We start from the raw sequence: 13,779 nt of genomic DNA on the forward strand, positions 1-13,779 counted from the left end.
GGGTAGAGATCTTCGGGGAAGACAAGGCAGATTCTTTGACATAGCTATTTAGAAAGTTGGGAAAACAGTTCAATAGAATTTCCTGTTCGGTCAACGTGGGTCCATTTCCCCCGTCTCCTGGGTAAGAGGAAGTTCCGTTAGCTCATAGAAACGCAGAATCACACATTCCTCAGCCTGGAAAAGCCCTTGAGGGAGGTTACTCAGTTTAAGAACAAAGAGGGCCTTCTGTTGGGGACTTGAATCCAAATGGCCGAGAAGCCTGTGAGCACCTTGGCACCGACTGTTGGAAGATCGCTGTTTGCCCCACGAGCCCTGGCTGTCTGGGCTGGGCAGGCAGAGAGGGGCTTCAAAGCAGAGGGGACCCAGCACAAGCTCCCACTCATGCGTCACAAGGGAAGCAGGCGAGCCCACATCCTGGGACTCCGTTCTTCAAGCTGCTCTGGGTTTGGTCTCTTCCAGCCGAACTGTCCGCGGTTGCTGGTTCCTCTTACTCTCTCAATCTGTGTATTCACCTCTCTGTGGCTCTCCACCCAGCCTGCCTCGGGGGCCTTTTCCTTGGGGCTGAAGCCATCTGCAGCATTCGTTTCCAGAAGTGGCCAAATCCACACTTCTTAGGAATAGGACAGGGAGGCCTCCGGGGCAGAAGTCTGAGCAGGTCCCAAATGGCATGGTATTAGTCAAGTTCTCTGAAGACGATAGGATCAGCATTTCCCCAGAACGGCTGCTTTTCTCAGAGTGGAATGGGGAGAAGCATCATTGGAGATAACCCAGGGGAAAGGAGATGAGGTGTCCCCATTCACCTCCTCGAGGGTCCAGGCTGTGACAAAGGGCAAAGTGCACCAGAGACCCTGGCCCCGACCCTGAGTTTGCTCCGTCTGCCGGGCTGAGCCTGGGGAGAGATGCAAACCCACGTGTGGCTTTTCGTAGAAAGAGAAGGTTGCTTTCAGAATCAAAGGCAGATGGCTTCCGCACTTATGAGAAGCACCCGTGGGTCACACCTCCAGGTCGAGGGGGTCAGGTGGCGGGGATCCAGGAAGGTCTGCTCTCTTTTCCAAGCGGTCAGAATCCACACTCAAAACATTGTCTTGGGGGCACCAGGGTGGCTCAGTCGGTTGAGCGTCTGACTTCAGCTCAGGTCATGATCTCATGGTTTTTGAGTTCGAGCCCCCGCGTCGGGCTCTCTGCTATGGATCCCCTGACCCCTCTCTCTGCCCCTGCCCCCACCCCCATGCTCTCTCAAAAAAACAAAAACAAACAAAAAACCTTTGTCTTCTACATTTCCTTTTCAGCTTTCCAAAGGAATGTTTCTTTCACTTACATACAGTGTCATGATCTCTTTCATTACATTACATACCCATTTCGTCATGTTAGCACGAGGGCTCAGACCTGTGTCCCATTTGAGCCTAAGTCTTCATCCCTGCTAAAGCGACATCACACGTTTTATTCCTTATCCACCTCCATGAGCAACAACTTGAGTCTCCCACCAGCCACCGTGTCATCCGAAATTTGACTGGTTTCACAAGATTCCTGTGGTCCTGACAATTTATTGAAATAAAAAAACATACACCACTGACGTACAGAGCTTTTCTTTTAAGACCCGTTCACACCCACCCCGTCGGTGGAAACTCACGTCCCTGTGAATGAAACGCGTCAGGCATGGTTTTCTAGATTTGCAGATGAGGACACCGAGGCTCTTCAGTTTACAGATGAGGAAATGCTATGCACAGTGGGGTCAGAACTGGAACCAGGGGGGTCAGAACCGGGTTCTTGAAATACCCAGAATTCTTTCATGGTATGGTGCTCTCTCTTCAATAAATAAGGGAACAAGATAAATAAATAAACCTTCCGAGGGAACCCTGAGGAACTCCTCAAGCTTCAGTGTGCAGAGGGAGTCATCAGATACCTGAGAACCTCTTGGTAGAGTGTGGTTGGGGAGCAGGGGTGGTTCTGGCTGGATTCTCTGAGCTGCTGTGTCTATTCTTGGAATGCCACAGAAAGATGTAGGGCCGAGTGGTGACTCTTCAGGGGGTGGCTGTCAGGCCTGTCACACCTCGCAGCTTCCTTGCCCATAGACTGTAAACTGGCTTTGAAGACAGAATCTTAACCCCGAGTGTGGGGAAGCAGGGCCCACAGCTGCCCCCTTTCTGGGCCCAGGGTCTGATGGTTCTCTCAGCGTGACACCGTGGACTTTTGCTAAATCTGTTAGTCCTCAGCATGAGAAGGAAGCTGGTTCTCTGCAGACGTGGGTTCTACGGTCTGCTTCTTCCCAGCCCAGGCTCACACCGGGCCGGAGTCAGCCCCGAGGCCAGCTTGGTTAACGTCCAGCGGGGAGGGGCCACCCTGGAGACTGAGTCCTTATTCCAACTGTGGCTGGCCCCAGCGCACACAGCTGAACCCTGAGAGAGCAGTGACATGTCCTGTGGGTCTGGAGCTGGATGTTAGCAGTAAACCCAAGTGCAGGTCCCAACCCGGACCCTCTGGGGCAGGCGAGCTGGTGCCCAAGTCCACAGACAACCTGGAGGGCTGAGTTTTGACCAGTGACCGGTACAAATAGCCACGGCTTCTCCAGTGCTGTCAGCAAGATGGTGGAGGCCACAGGGAGGGGTAGTGAGTGGCTTGGACACGGGGGTTTCGTCCCCTTGTGGCTCCATAATGGTGGTTGGTAGACTGGCTGACCAGGGCAGATTCATCTGAAGATCTTCTGTGACAAGCTCCCTGCCTGGGAGGACTGCCAGTCTGGAAGATTCTCCGTGTGACCATCCTAGAGACCACACCTGATCTCCGGGTCCTCCTGTTTCCTCCTAGAAATGACCTTGCAGGGAGGCTCTGAAGCCCCCACCCTCCCAGCCCTGCATCCTGCTGGAGGCCCTGGCACATGGTTAGCCTGAGACGGAGGGCTGGGTCTGAACCGACTTCAGCTTGGTGCCCTCACCACAATAGCTGGCCTCACCACATTTCCAGAAAACCCTATGATTCCCCCGAGCAAAGAATCTTTTACAGTATAGGAAGAGCCCCTAGAAGGGAGGAGATCTCTGCCCTGCCCTTCCTGGTCCTGCCAGAGTCTCTGGGGCCCTGTCTGCATAACCGGCCAGTGCCATCTGGATACCCTGCAATAGTATAACAAGATAGCCTCTTTCTGCTCTGGGCACCTCAGGGAGCCCTGCTGGGCCTGGCGAGGGCTGGACCTCCGGAACTTGCAGAAGAGTGCTCACACTGGCCTCATGAGTCACTTCTGACCCCTGCGGCCCCTCCTCCTGGTCCAGGAAGGGCACGGCTGACATCAAAAGCATCCCCTTAGCCTGAATCACTCATTCGAGTGCAGGCTGGAGATCAGAGGCAGAGTGACCAGGTTTGAGTCAAAGCGGTCCAGGAGACCACCTGGGGCTGCCATGCAGTCCAGAGGGGCCAGGTCATGGGCCAAGTTGCAGTCAGATGCTCCTAGGTCCCTGGAGCTGGTCAAACCCAGAAGTGACCACTCCTCAGTTGGCCGACTCCACTGTCCGGTTGGGGTCCCTGATGCAGGGTGAGTCGTTCCTGGGTCCTGTTTCAAATAGCCCTTGGCCAGGGCCAGCGGGGGCCAGCCAGCCTCAGCATCCAGGCATGTCCTGAACTTGGGGCCGAGGCCATCTGTCGAGGCAGGCTCTTCCTCCAGGCAGCCTGCTGTGGTTGCTCTCTCCTGTGTGCATCTGGTCTGCTTTAGGTAGCCCCGGAATGCCACTGAGGCTGGGTCTTCCTCCCCAGGCACCTCAGGCCCTGGGGGATTGACACGGCCCAAGTCTGAGACCCCCTGCACATCCCCAGGCTGCCCTTCTGAGTTTTGGGCTAGACCGAGGCCGCTGTCGTCCTGGCCCTGGCTGCCCTTTCTCACCCGCTGCTCCCAGTGGGGTCCGGTGCCAGGACTCGGGCTGGGCTCCTGCAAGCAGATCCCGCTGTCTGTGCTGTTGCTGCTGCCCCCGCTGCGGCTGCTCTCCGGCTCCCGGGGCGCCCCCTTTCCCACAGTCCCCGCCGCCTGGGGGTGGGGGACCGGCAGGAGGAACTGGGACCCCTCATTCTGCAGGGATGACTTCGCACTGCCAAAGCCGCTGTCCGTGCTGCCGTGCAGTTCCGAGTTCTTCAGCTCCGGGGACACTTTGGGGAAGGCCCCCTCGTCAAGGGGATGAATGGTGTCCTGGGGCTCTGGGCAGGGGAGCTGGAGGACCAGGTTGAACGGATGGGGCTTCCCGAAGACCTGGAGGGGAGAGGGCAGAGTGAGAAAAACAAGGGTCACCTGCAGCAACCCACTCCAGTGTTGCAGGTGAGGCCCCAGGTCCGGGAGGTGAGCCCAGGGAGGCTCCGCTCTAACCGAGGGGCCCCTGTGCTTTTTGTTGTCATTTCAGAACCGACCTTTCCTCTTAATGCAATTCTCAGTTTGGCTCAGGCCTGTGTGTTCACAGCCCGGATGGAAGAGGCAGGCGGGATGGGAGCCTGCAGGGAGCGGAGAATGTTCTCGGCTCCCTGGGCACTGCTTTCCACACCTGAGAGCAGGCCGGATTCCTTTAGATACATCTAGAAGTGAGTGCCAGACTTTTTTTTGACGATGTCCCAAAATAAGGAATGTGTTACAAAATAACCCACCTACAAATAGCCCGTAAGTCTGTAACTCAGTTTAAATAACTGAAACCAGTTTCACAAGATAGTACTTCGATCTACACTGCTATTCCATTCTATTCTATTCCTGTTTTAGTCTGTCCTACCTTTCCTATCCCATCCTATCCATTATCCTAGCTTGTCCATCTCATTGTTTTAAAATGCTGGATGTGAGACACCAAGACTTGCACAAACACAGGTGGCTGCCACGTGGGGCGGTGGAACAGGCACAGAACTAGTGGCTGAGGAGGACGTGCTCCCCATTAATTGCCGGGAGTCCCAGGGAAAGTCACTTAACCCCTCTCCCCCTTGCTGTTCTGTCTTGGTCACACTGGGGTTCTTTCTGCCCTGGAATGCATCAGCCCAGTGCTCTCAGGGCCTTTGCACATGCTATGCCCTGTGGTCGGAACACTCTTCTCTCAGCGCTTTCTACGGCTGTGTCCTCCTTAACACTCAGGTCTCCGCTCAGCTCAGCTCTCCCCAGAGAGGCCTTCCCGATCATCCTGGCTAGAGCAGTGCTCCACACGGTCTCTGCATTAACCTAGTTTTTAAAAAAATTTTAAGTGTATTCATTTTGAGAGTGAGAGGGGGAGGGGCAGAGAGAGAGAGGGAGAGAGAGAGAATCCCTAGCAAGCTCTACACTGATAGTATGGAGCCTGATGCAGGGTTCGAACTCATGAAATGTGAGATCATGACCTGAGTCGAAACCAAGAGTCAGACTCTTGACCGACTGAGCCACCCAGGCGCCCCAGCATTAACCTAGTTTACTTCTTTCTAGTACTTGGTTCCTGGAATTATTTTTTAGTTTATTTTCCGCCCCCTACCAAGACCTACGATACACACTACCCACACCCAGCAGAATACAAACACCTTGAGGGCAGGACCTGCCTAGTTTTGTTTGCCACAATGTTCCTGGCGCTTAAGCTGAGCTGGCACATACTGGGCACTCATAAGGTTTGCTGACTGACTGACGGACTCACTGTTGCACATCTGCCCTAATTCCCTTTGTAAGTTTTGACTCCAGCGCAACTCTTACTGGTTGAGTTCCTATTGCTATCCTGGATTAAGGATCGCTGTTTCTAGAACCAGACTCCATGGCCCAAATCCCAGCTCTGCCTTTGTCAGCCGTGTCACCTTGGCTCAATTATTTGTCCTCTCTGTGCTTTCGTGTCTTGCCTGTAAAATGGCAATAAGGACAGTACCTGTCTGGTCATGTTGCAGTTAATGCACAGAGAACGCTTTGAACTGTGCCTGGTACATAGAAGGCACTCGGTGAATGTTTGGTGAATCGAATTTTATGCTCCCATCTCTAAGGAAGTGTTGTTTCTCCATTTCCTAGAGGAGGAAATGGAACCTCAGAGAAGTTAAATGACACGCCCAAAGTCACAGCAGCAAAGAACAAACCTGGGATTTGTACTCTGCTGGCCTGATTTGAAATCCCCATTTGTCCAAAGATCAGATCAAAACAGCTAATGAGTGGGCTAAGCAAGTGAGTGTGAAGGTGCTAGAAGGTGCCAGAAGTTATTGGTAGAGTTCGTAATGGCCACGATCATTTGATGAAGGGAACTGGGTTGCCTTTATCTTGAGGAGGCAGAAATTCTCAAGGAGAGCTCAATTCTGTGATCCAGATGTCACAGAGGAGCAAAACCCCAGAGGTTGCTTGTCCTCTCCTTTGGCATTTTGGATCTGTGTCGATTTCACTGGGTCGCATTAGAGTTAAAAGAATATATATACGTCAGCTGTCCCAACAGGCTGTGATCAAGCCCCTTGGGACCAGGGGCCACTGCCGGTTTGTTCATCTCTTCCTGGACGCTCATCCTGATGCCCAGCTAGGAATCCCCGCTGCAGTTACCAGGACCACTCCTCCCCCACCCCTCTGCTTTCCGGTTATCCAGCCCGAAGGGCAGCTGCCATGAGGCACTCACCTCTAAACCTCCCCCATCCCAGCCCCAGGCCCTGCGTATCGGATATGCTCCAAGTACTTGTTAAACAGGCCAGTGTATATACGTTTATAGAACTGAATCTCCCCAGAGTACAGAGAAGGAACCGTGAGTTACATACTTCAGTTAGACACAAGGGAGAACTTTTTAGTCTCCTAAGGTATCCAGGGCACAGGCACACCGTCGTCTGCTTCCTGGACAAGGCTCTAAGTAGGGCAGGCAGTCGCTTCTCTCCCTGCCTCCCCACTTCCTGGAGTTCTTACTCAAAATAATTCCAGAGGACCTGTGTCTCTCTTCTTATTTTTCCCAGAAATCCTGGGATCCCTCTGAGTGGGGGGATACCCTTCCAGCGGTGGCCTTTCCTAGGGCCCCTGGCTCCCTGATGGGGCCGGTCCTCCCCAACACAGCCCACGGCTATCACAGTGATGGCGGCTGGGGGGATGTGGCCGCAAGCTCTGGAGAAGCCTGAATCCCAGGTGGGACAGGCGGGACAGTTTGGAAATGCTGGCTTACTAGCACAGGTGCAGCTGTTGCTGGCACTGTAGCAAGACGAGACGCTCTGAAGAGGGTCAGAGACCCTGGCCATGACCTCCTCGGCATTACCACCCGCTCTGCTCTCTGCCACTCTGGTGGCAGCACTAGGTGGGTGCTTCTAGGCCTGAGTTCTTCCTCTTCCGGAGCACTCGTCATCACCAGCCGGTAGGTGGGGGCAAAGACTGGGCTTCGGCCTGACTCTTCCTGGCCCTGTGACCCCTGTGCGTGGAACAGTCACTCTATGCCTCCCCATAGGGGAAGATAAAATGAGGATAATACCTGCCTCAGAGGTACTAATAGTAAATAGTAACAAAAACACCTTGGGGGTTGGGACTACTCAGTACGTATCTTATCGGGGCTATTAGAAGATAATGTTCTCAGCACCGGGCTCTGCATGTAAGCCCTGCCTCTGTCCCCGCGGTCCCTGAGGAAGGTGCCTGCTGATAACGTCAGGGCTGAGGGAACGGACCGTCTGGGGGGAGCCCGCTGCCTCCTGGAGCCCTGGTGCGGCTAGGGAGGATGGGATAGTGGCCCCTCCTGGAGACTCACCAGGACGGTAGGCAGCTTCCTCTGGCGTCGCACGTACAGCTGGAGGGCCAGGCAGTAGGCCAGGGCTCCGCAGAGCAGCAGGACGAAGGCGAAGAAGATGATGAGGTTGGTCACGGTGAAATCTGTAGGCCCAGAGAGGTGTGTTTGTGGCCCGGCAGTTGTGGGACGTTGGAGGGGTGGCTCCCGGGAGCCACCGAGTGCGGGGCCCAGGTGATCCCCCAGGCTTCCTCTAGGCTGTATTATACAGCTAGATGTTTCTGGATTCTTGAGAATCCCTGCCTGGCCTTCCAACCTCTGTCCTGAAGGATTCCCTCACTAGGCACACTGACTCGGCTTCCGGCTTTGTGCTCGATTCACGCTATGGCACGTGGAACGGTGGGGCAGGGTGGTACAGCGGGTGGGAATGGAGGCTTTGGGAGCAGCCAGACCTGGGCTAAGTCCCAGCTCCAGCACTCACCAGCCATGAGGGTATGGACAAATTACACAGCCTCTCTGAGCCTCCGTTTCCCCACATAAGATGACTGTGAAGGACACAGCACCTGCGGAGAGCCTGGCTTCAGCAGCTGTGGCAGGGGGCAGCTCAGTTCGGCTTCCTCGGAGGGGGAGGCAGGGTTAGAAGGCCCTCTGTGCCCAGCTCCAAGGAAGGACGGCTGAGGAATGTAACAAACGGGAAAGACCATAGGTGGCGGAGGTAGGCTGGGGTGGGGGTGGTGGGTTCTTGGGAAGCACGGCTGTGCTCACGTGGAAGCAGCAGCAGAAGCAAGAGGCCTGGCTTTGCCACCATGTCCTAGAGAGTTGTTTATACCCACAGAGCCTCAGTTCCCGCGTCTCTAAAATGGGGACAATAGGAGCTCACCCACAGGGCTGTGGGGAGGAGCGCCCATGGCATCGGCAGCCCTCAACCGATGCTTTTCGGGTTGTGTGAGGCCCTTCCTGCCTCCCTCCCCACCCGGACAGCAGCCCTGGCCGCAGACTCACACCGTGGGGTAAGCACAATGCACTCTTCCTTGGACCACAGCCCCCTGTTCACTCGGGAGGCCACAGATGGCTTCACCTTGACACAGAATTCTCCCAGTTCTCCAGGAGGTGAGAGGCTGAAGGTTTCATGGTTTATCTTCTGCTTTATGAACTGAAACGAAAACAACACAGCCATAAACAAAATATCCCTGGCTCATGGGCTGCGGGAGCCGAGAGCTGGGGAGCCGTCAGAGGTGCTCCAGGCCGACCTTTCTTCAGTGTCCTTTCTCAAACATCACAAACCCGCTATCATCAATGCAGCCCAAGATCTCTGTGATTAACATGATTTATCTCGTACTAAAAGAGAAGTGGAACATTTTACGGGACACTGAGGACCTTTCTAGAAGGGGCTGGAATCAAATGGTGGAAAGAGCATCCTCTTTCCTGGCAGATTCCAGATATCCCACATACGGGGTGTCCATGGGCAATCACATAGCCTCTCGGAGCTTCATTTCCCCACTTTCAAAGGGAGTAAAATATCCACCTGCAAGGGTGTCGGAACTAACAGCTATCAGATGTGTGGCATGGTGCCTGGTGCTAGCAGGCAGGGTCCTCCCTGCCACCTGGCAGGTGCATCTTAACCGAGGGCTTCTCAACTCCCTTCCCCACCCCATGACTGCCCTCCACTCTGCCAGCAAAGTCCCCCACGGGTGCACAAAAGGTGCTGCCGGCCCGGGATGACAGGGAGGCCCAGGGAGCCCAGGGGCTGCGGCCCTGGGGAAGTCCATACCGTAGAGTTCCCTGGCACCTTGCGCAACTTAATCTCATACTCTCGGAAGTGTTGGAAGATGCTTTCGTAAGTGTCGCCTGTAGGGGCGATCCTGGGCCTGGGGAGCTGGATCCGCCCGAGGATGATGCCGTTGTCCACCTCTAGCTTCACGCTGACCATCAGAGTCACTGAGTGGGGAGGCAAAATCATGAGGCCGGCGGGCTGGGGAGGGCCTGGGTGCCCCACCCGTGCTTGGCCTCTAGAGTCCAGCTTTACCCACCCTAAAACCTGGGCCACTGGTTTGCAACCCAGCAGAACATCAGGACTTCCTGGGGGCTACATTAAAAATATAGATGCCCCAGGCCCACTCAAGACACAGTGAATCTGAAGTTTTGAAACTGGGCCCTGGAAACATTTATTTTAAACACACTGCCCGGGTAATATTTCTGCAGCCAGCTGAACACTGGCCTGCGGGCCGGCGTTTGGGAGCCAGTGACCTCAACGACCATTGGTTCTGGCTCTGAATTTTGGAGAGTGGGCTCACCACACACATAGAGTATATGGTCAGCTCCAATTTGCAGAATAGAAGAATCCCATCAAGTTTGGGGCTTACCCTTTTATCTCTAGAAAGAGAGACCCCCAACTCTTCATCAGCATCTCCCTGCCTCAAAGCCTCACACCCTGACCCCTGGGAATTCAGCCTGAAGCAGGTGAGGACTAGATCTAAGTCTGCCTACTGTTTGCTGCCCCATGCTGAGAGCTTATGGATTCACTTCCTCTTCCAGAACTCTATAAGTACACAGGTCTGGCCCTTGTGACTCAGCTGCTCCAACTCGCCCCAAGACTTCTCTTCTGCAGGATAAACAACTCCAGTTCCCTTTTAAATCTTGAACAACTTGGCTATTTTCATCTAAATCTTCCCAGAAAGTCCTGACTAGTTGTTGGGGCAACACGGTGGCCGGCCAGGAAGCCTGGCTGGATGGCAAGCTATGGGAGCAGAGTAGAGTTCTAGACTAGAGTTTCTGGCAGGAAGGGACCCCCAAAGCCATATTCCAGGTCCAGGGGAGTTTCGAAAAGCACCTTCATCCAGGGAGAAGCGGGTGTTGGTGTTGGTCCAGTTGGAGTACCGGTTTCCAGCCATTGCCCGGACCCTGGCTTTGTAGCTATTGTCGTGGTACAGGTCCAGGGTCATAATAGTGAGATCACAGGACAGCACCAGGGTCTGGTTACAGCTGGGGGTGGACTCCCATGAGTCTCTTCCATACCTGGGGAGATACCCGGATCAGAGCATCAGTAGGGAAATTTGTGCTCAAACCTACCTCCTTTAAGAGGAAAGCAAGGGGCCCCGGGGAGAGAGCTCAACGATGGTCCAGCCCTCAGGGCATTTTCTCTGGCCCAGGGCATCTAACTGCAAGAATCTCTCTCTTGGTTCTGGAACCACATACCAATTTCTCTTAGATTGGAACATCTAACGGACATCCCCTTCCTCCAGGAAGCCTTGCTACCTGCTGCCACACGGCCTCATTTCTCCTTTCTCCCGACTACATTTGCAGTCCTTTGGGCTTTTACTTGTTTTCCGACCATATTATGGATGCACTTCCTGTTTTTCCAGTAAGATGGAAAAAACCTTGAGGGTAAAGGCAACACCTTGGCCTTTTTACCCCAGAGCTCCCAGCGCACTGCTCAATGCACGAGATTCGAATCAGTACTCCGTCAACTGATGGATATGCACCAGGGTCCTTCCTGGAGTCACTTCAATGACAAGACCGATTTATCTTCCCGTGCCGGGAAAGTGCAAGGGGATGGGTCCACCCCCTCCCGCACCCACCTCTCTCCTTTCTCCATCTCCCCTTTCCATACCTCAGAAGCTCCACTTCATAGTTGGTGCTTTCTGACTGATTCGGGATGGGAGTCCAGTGGAGGATATGGGAGAAAAATTCTGCTTCAAACCACACAGATGGAGGGCTGGGAAGTTCTGTTCCTGGGGCAAAGAGTGTGGATATCAGAGCTGGTGGAGCCCGCCTCCCGGGGATAATGATGCTGATGGTGGCCATCAGTCTAACAGCCTCCATTTATTGAGTCCTTTGAGCTGAGCACTCTGCTAAGTACTTTTTCTATGTTGTGTCAGTTAATTATCCCAGCAGCCCTCCAGGGTAGGCATCTATTACTCCAATTTTACGGAAAGGTTAGGTGACTTGCCCGAGGCCCATGGAGTGAGTGAGGGTCAGGGTGAATCCAGATGGGTCTGATTCCAGAGCTAGCGTTGTGTCCTTAAATTGCTGTCCTGTGCTGTCCGTGATTGGAAGCAGGAGCCGAGGCTGAGAAGCGTCAAGCTGAGTCGGATGTTATCTCAGCAGGGAAGGCACAGCCTGAGGGCTAAGGTATGTGTGTCTGCAATGGGCTCTCAGGTGAGCTAGTCCCTGGCTCTGCCCGATCCTTGTCCCTGTTCCGGCCTCATCCCCAGGCCTGCTCCCATCCCCATAGCTGGTCCCCATCCTGGCTCCAGCCCCAGCCCTCCTCTCTGCAGTTCTTGGGGGTACACAGATGTCCTGCTTGTTGGCATCTGTTTCTCTTCACAGCTCTCCTGGGCAGTCCCAAGCTGTGTGCTTGCCCCATTCCCCCGCTTCTAGAAGGGCTTTAGGCTGGCTGACAGACAGAACAAAGCAGTTTTGGTTCTACACAGGGCTGACGACATTTCCACCCAGAGCCAGCACCCTTGGCTCCACGGCGAGATACTCAACACCACAGCCGAACTCCCATCTTCCGCCCTTGCTCCTCCCATTCACCAGGGGGAAACTCCAACTTCAGGAGGCCTCAAATGAACTTGCCAGTGTGACTTGGGCAAATTACTTAACTTCACCAGACCTCTCATTTGTAAGAATGTAATAAATACACCTATGCTGAGAGTCTTGCCAGTCAAGGGCAATGAGGTCAAGGCCAATACCCAGTCAATCCCTCTTCTCTCCTCCTTGATCCCTTAATGTCTCTCAGTCTGCCAGCCACTCTCCCAGGCTTCCTTTGTTCTCTAATTTCTCACCATCTCTAGTAATACTTCTTCTAGAGTTGACATTCGCACTGAGTATATTTCCCCTGTCCCTTTCTTTCTTTCTTACAATGTCTTTGATCCTCAAGGCGGTGTTTCGATTTCAGAACATTGGATGGAAAGTGAAAAATGCAGCGGGTCTCTGTGGTGTTTGGGCTGCGCGGCCCCGACTCCGCTCTCGATCATGTGAACGGCTGACTGCATGTTTTACTTTGTATTTTGGTGTAGACGTGGTTTCAGTCCCTGCTCTCCCTGCCGCCACCTCGCTGCCCTTTCAGTCTCTCTCCAGGCTTGCCTCGGCTCCCCTGCAGAAACTTTCCAGGATAGCTGGCTGGGTTAGAAGACTGAGCTAAGGGGTAGGAGGAAGTAGGGGGAGGCGGGTGGCAGTGGGAGCACGTTAGGGGCTAAAGAAGAAGCAGGGGATGATCAGATGGAGCCACAGGTGACAGTGAGGGGAAAGAGCTGGGATGAGCCAGGGCATGGCACGGGGAAGAAACAGGTTAAGTGGACCTCTAAGGGAAGGTGGAGTCGGATGGGGAATCGAAGTCATTCCCCCGGGTGGGGAAGCAGTCTTAGCTGGCCGAGAACAACAACAAAAAAGGCCAAGGCTAAATTTCTGATCGGCCTGGAAGTGGATGGACAATAAGCCGGGCGCGGGGGTGTTATCTGACTTCTCTATCCACCCCCTTACCCCCCATCAATTTAATGCTCTTACACTTCCACAACGGGGAGCCTAGGACTCAGGTTTGCCGGAATGAGGGAGCTTCGGGGGGGGGGGGGTGTTGGACAATGGACTCCCCTCTCCCCAGAGGGACAGCCAGACGGGGTTCCCCGTGGAGCGCACAACTTTAATGCAGGGTCGACGAAAGGCGGGGGTCGCGTGTGGACACGCACACAGCCCAGCCGGGCGAGCGCGGAGCGGGCAGGGGAGGGCCGGGCTGCGATCCTTACCGTGCGCGCCGGAGCAGAGGCGCAGGCTGAGGAGCACCGCCAGCGGCACTACCAGGCGCGGCAGCATCCTGGGCGCGCCGCATCCTCCGGGGGCCGGAGCCGGGCTGCGCGCGTCCAGCCGCGACTCCGCGGCTCTGCCTCTGAGAGCTCGGGCTGGCGGGCTGCCCCGCCCGCACTCCGCCAGGCTGCGTCAGAGGGGCGGGGCCCCGAGACGCCCCGCCCCCTCCCCCCGAGGCCGCGCCTCCGGATGCTCGCGCGGGCAGCTGCCCACAGCCCTGAGCCCGCAGCTCTGCGCTCCCCGCCCACTCGGGTGGGGAGGATGCGGGGGTGGGGGAGTGGGCGGGCACAGGGCTGTCCCGGGGAGGGGACGCGGTTCCGGCGTCCCTTCCCTGCTTCCCAGCACTCCGCTC

General features: G+C 55.1%; 1 protein-coding gene across 2 annotated transcripts; it reads right to left on the minus strand.

Annotated features, from left to right (window-relative positions):
* Positions 1–1,528: 1,528 nt before the first annotated feature.
* On the minus strand, positions 1,529–13,526 carry IL10RA (interleukin 10 receptor subunit alpha). Of its 2 annotated transcripts, none has more exons than XM_027036621.2 (7): positions 13,370–13,526; positions 11,236–11,356; positions 10,456–10,640; positions 9,397–9,563; positions 8,628–8,778; positions 7,650–7,771; positions 1,529–4,228 (listed from the first exon to the last, which is right to left on the minus strand). In XM_027036621.2, the coding sequence occupies exons 1-7, from the start codon at positions 13,434–13,436 to the stop codon at positions 3,305–3,307; spliced, it is 1,737 nt and encodes a 578-aa protein (XP_026892422.1). In that variant the 5' UTR covers positions 13,437–13,526; the 3' UTR covers positions 1,529–3,304. The 2 variants fall into 2 exon arrangements, with proteins under 2 accessions (XP_026892422.1, XP_026892423.1); XM_027036622.2 differs by having other exon boundaries at positions 11,236–11,350; positions 13,370–13,513.
* Between the last annotated feature and the right edge of the window lie 253 nt (positions 13,527–13,779).

This window comes from Acinonyx jubatus, chromosome D1 (genome assembly GCF_027475565.1).
Source record: "Acinonyx jubatus isolate Ajub_Pintada_27869175 chromosome D1, VMU_Ajub_asm_v1.0, whole genome shotgun sequence".
NCBI lineage: Eukaryota > Metazoa > Chordata > Mammalia > Carnivora > Felidae > Acinonyx > Acinonyx jubatus.

Coding starts and splice junctions, on each gene's coding strand:
- IL10RA (XM_027036621.2), bottom strand. CDS start 13,436: ATGCTGCCGCGCCTGGTAGTGCCGCTGGCGGTGCTCCTCAGCCTGCGC. Junction 11,357..13,369: donor CCTCTGCTCCGGCGCGCACG/GTAAGGATCGCA, acceptor TCTTTGCCCCAG/GAACAGAACTTCCCAGCCCT. Junction 7,772..8,627: donor CATTGTGCTTACCCCACGGT/GTGAGTCTGCGG, acceptor CTGGGCCTACAG/ATTTCACCGTGACCAACCTC.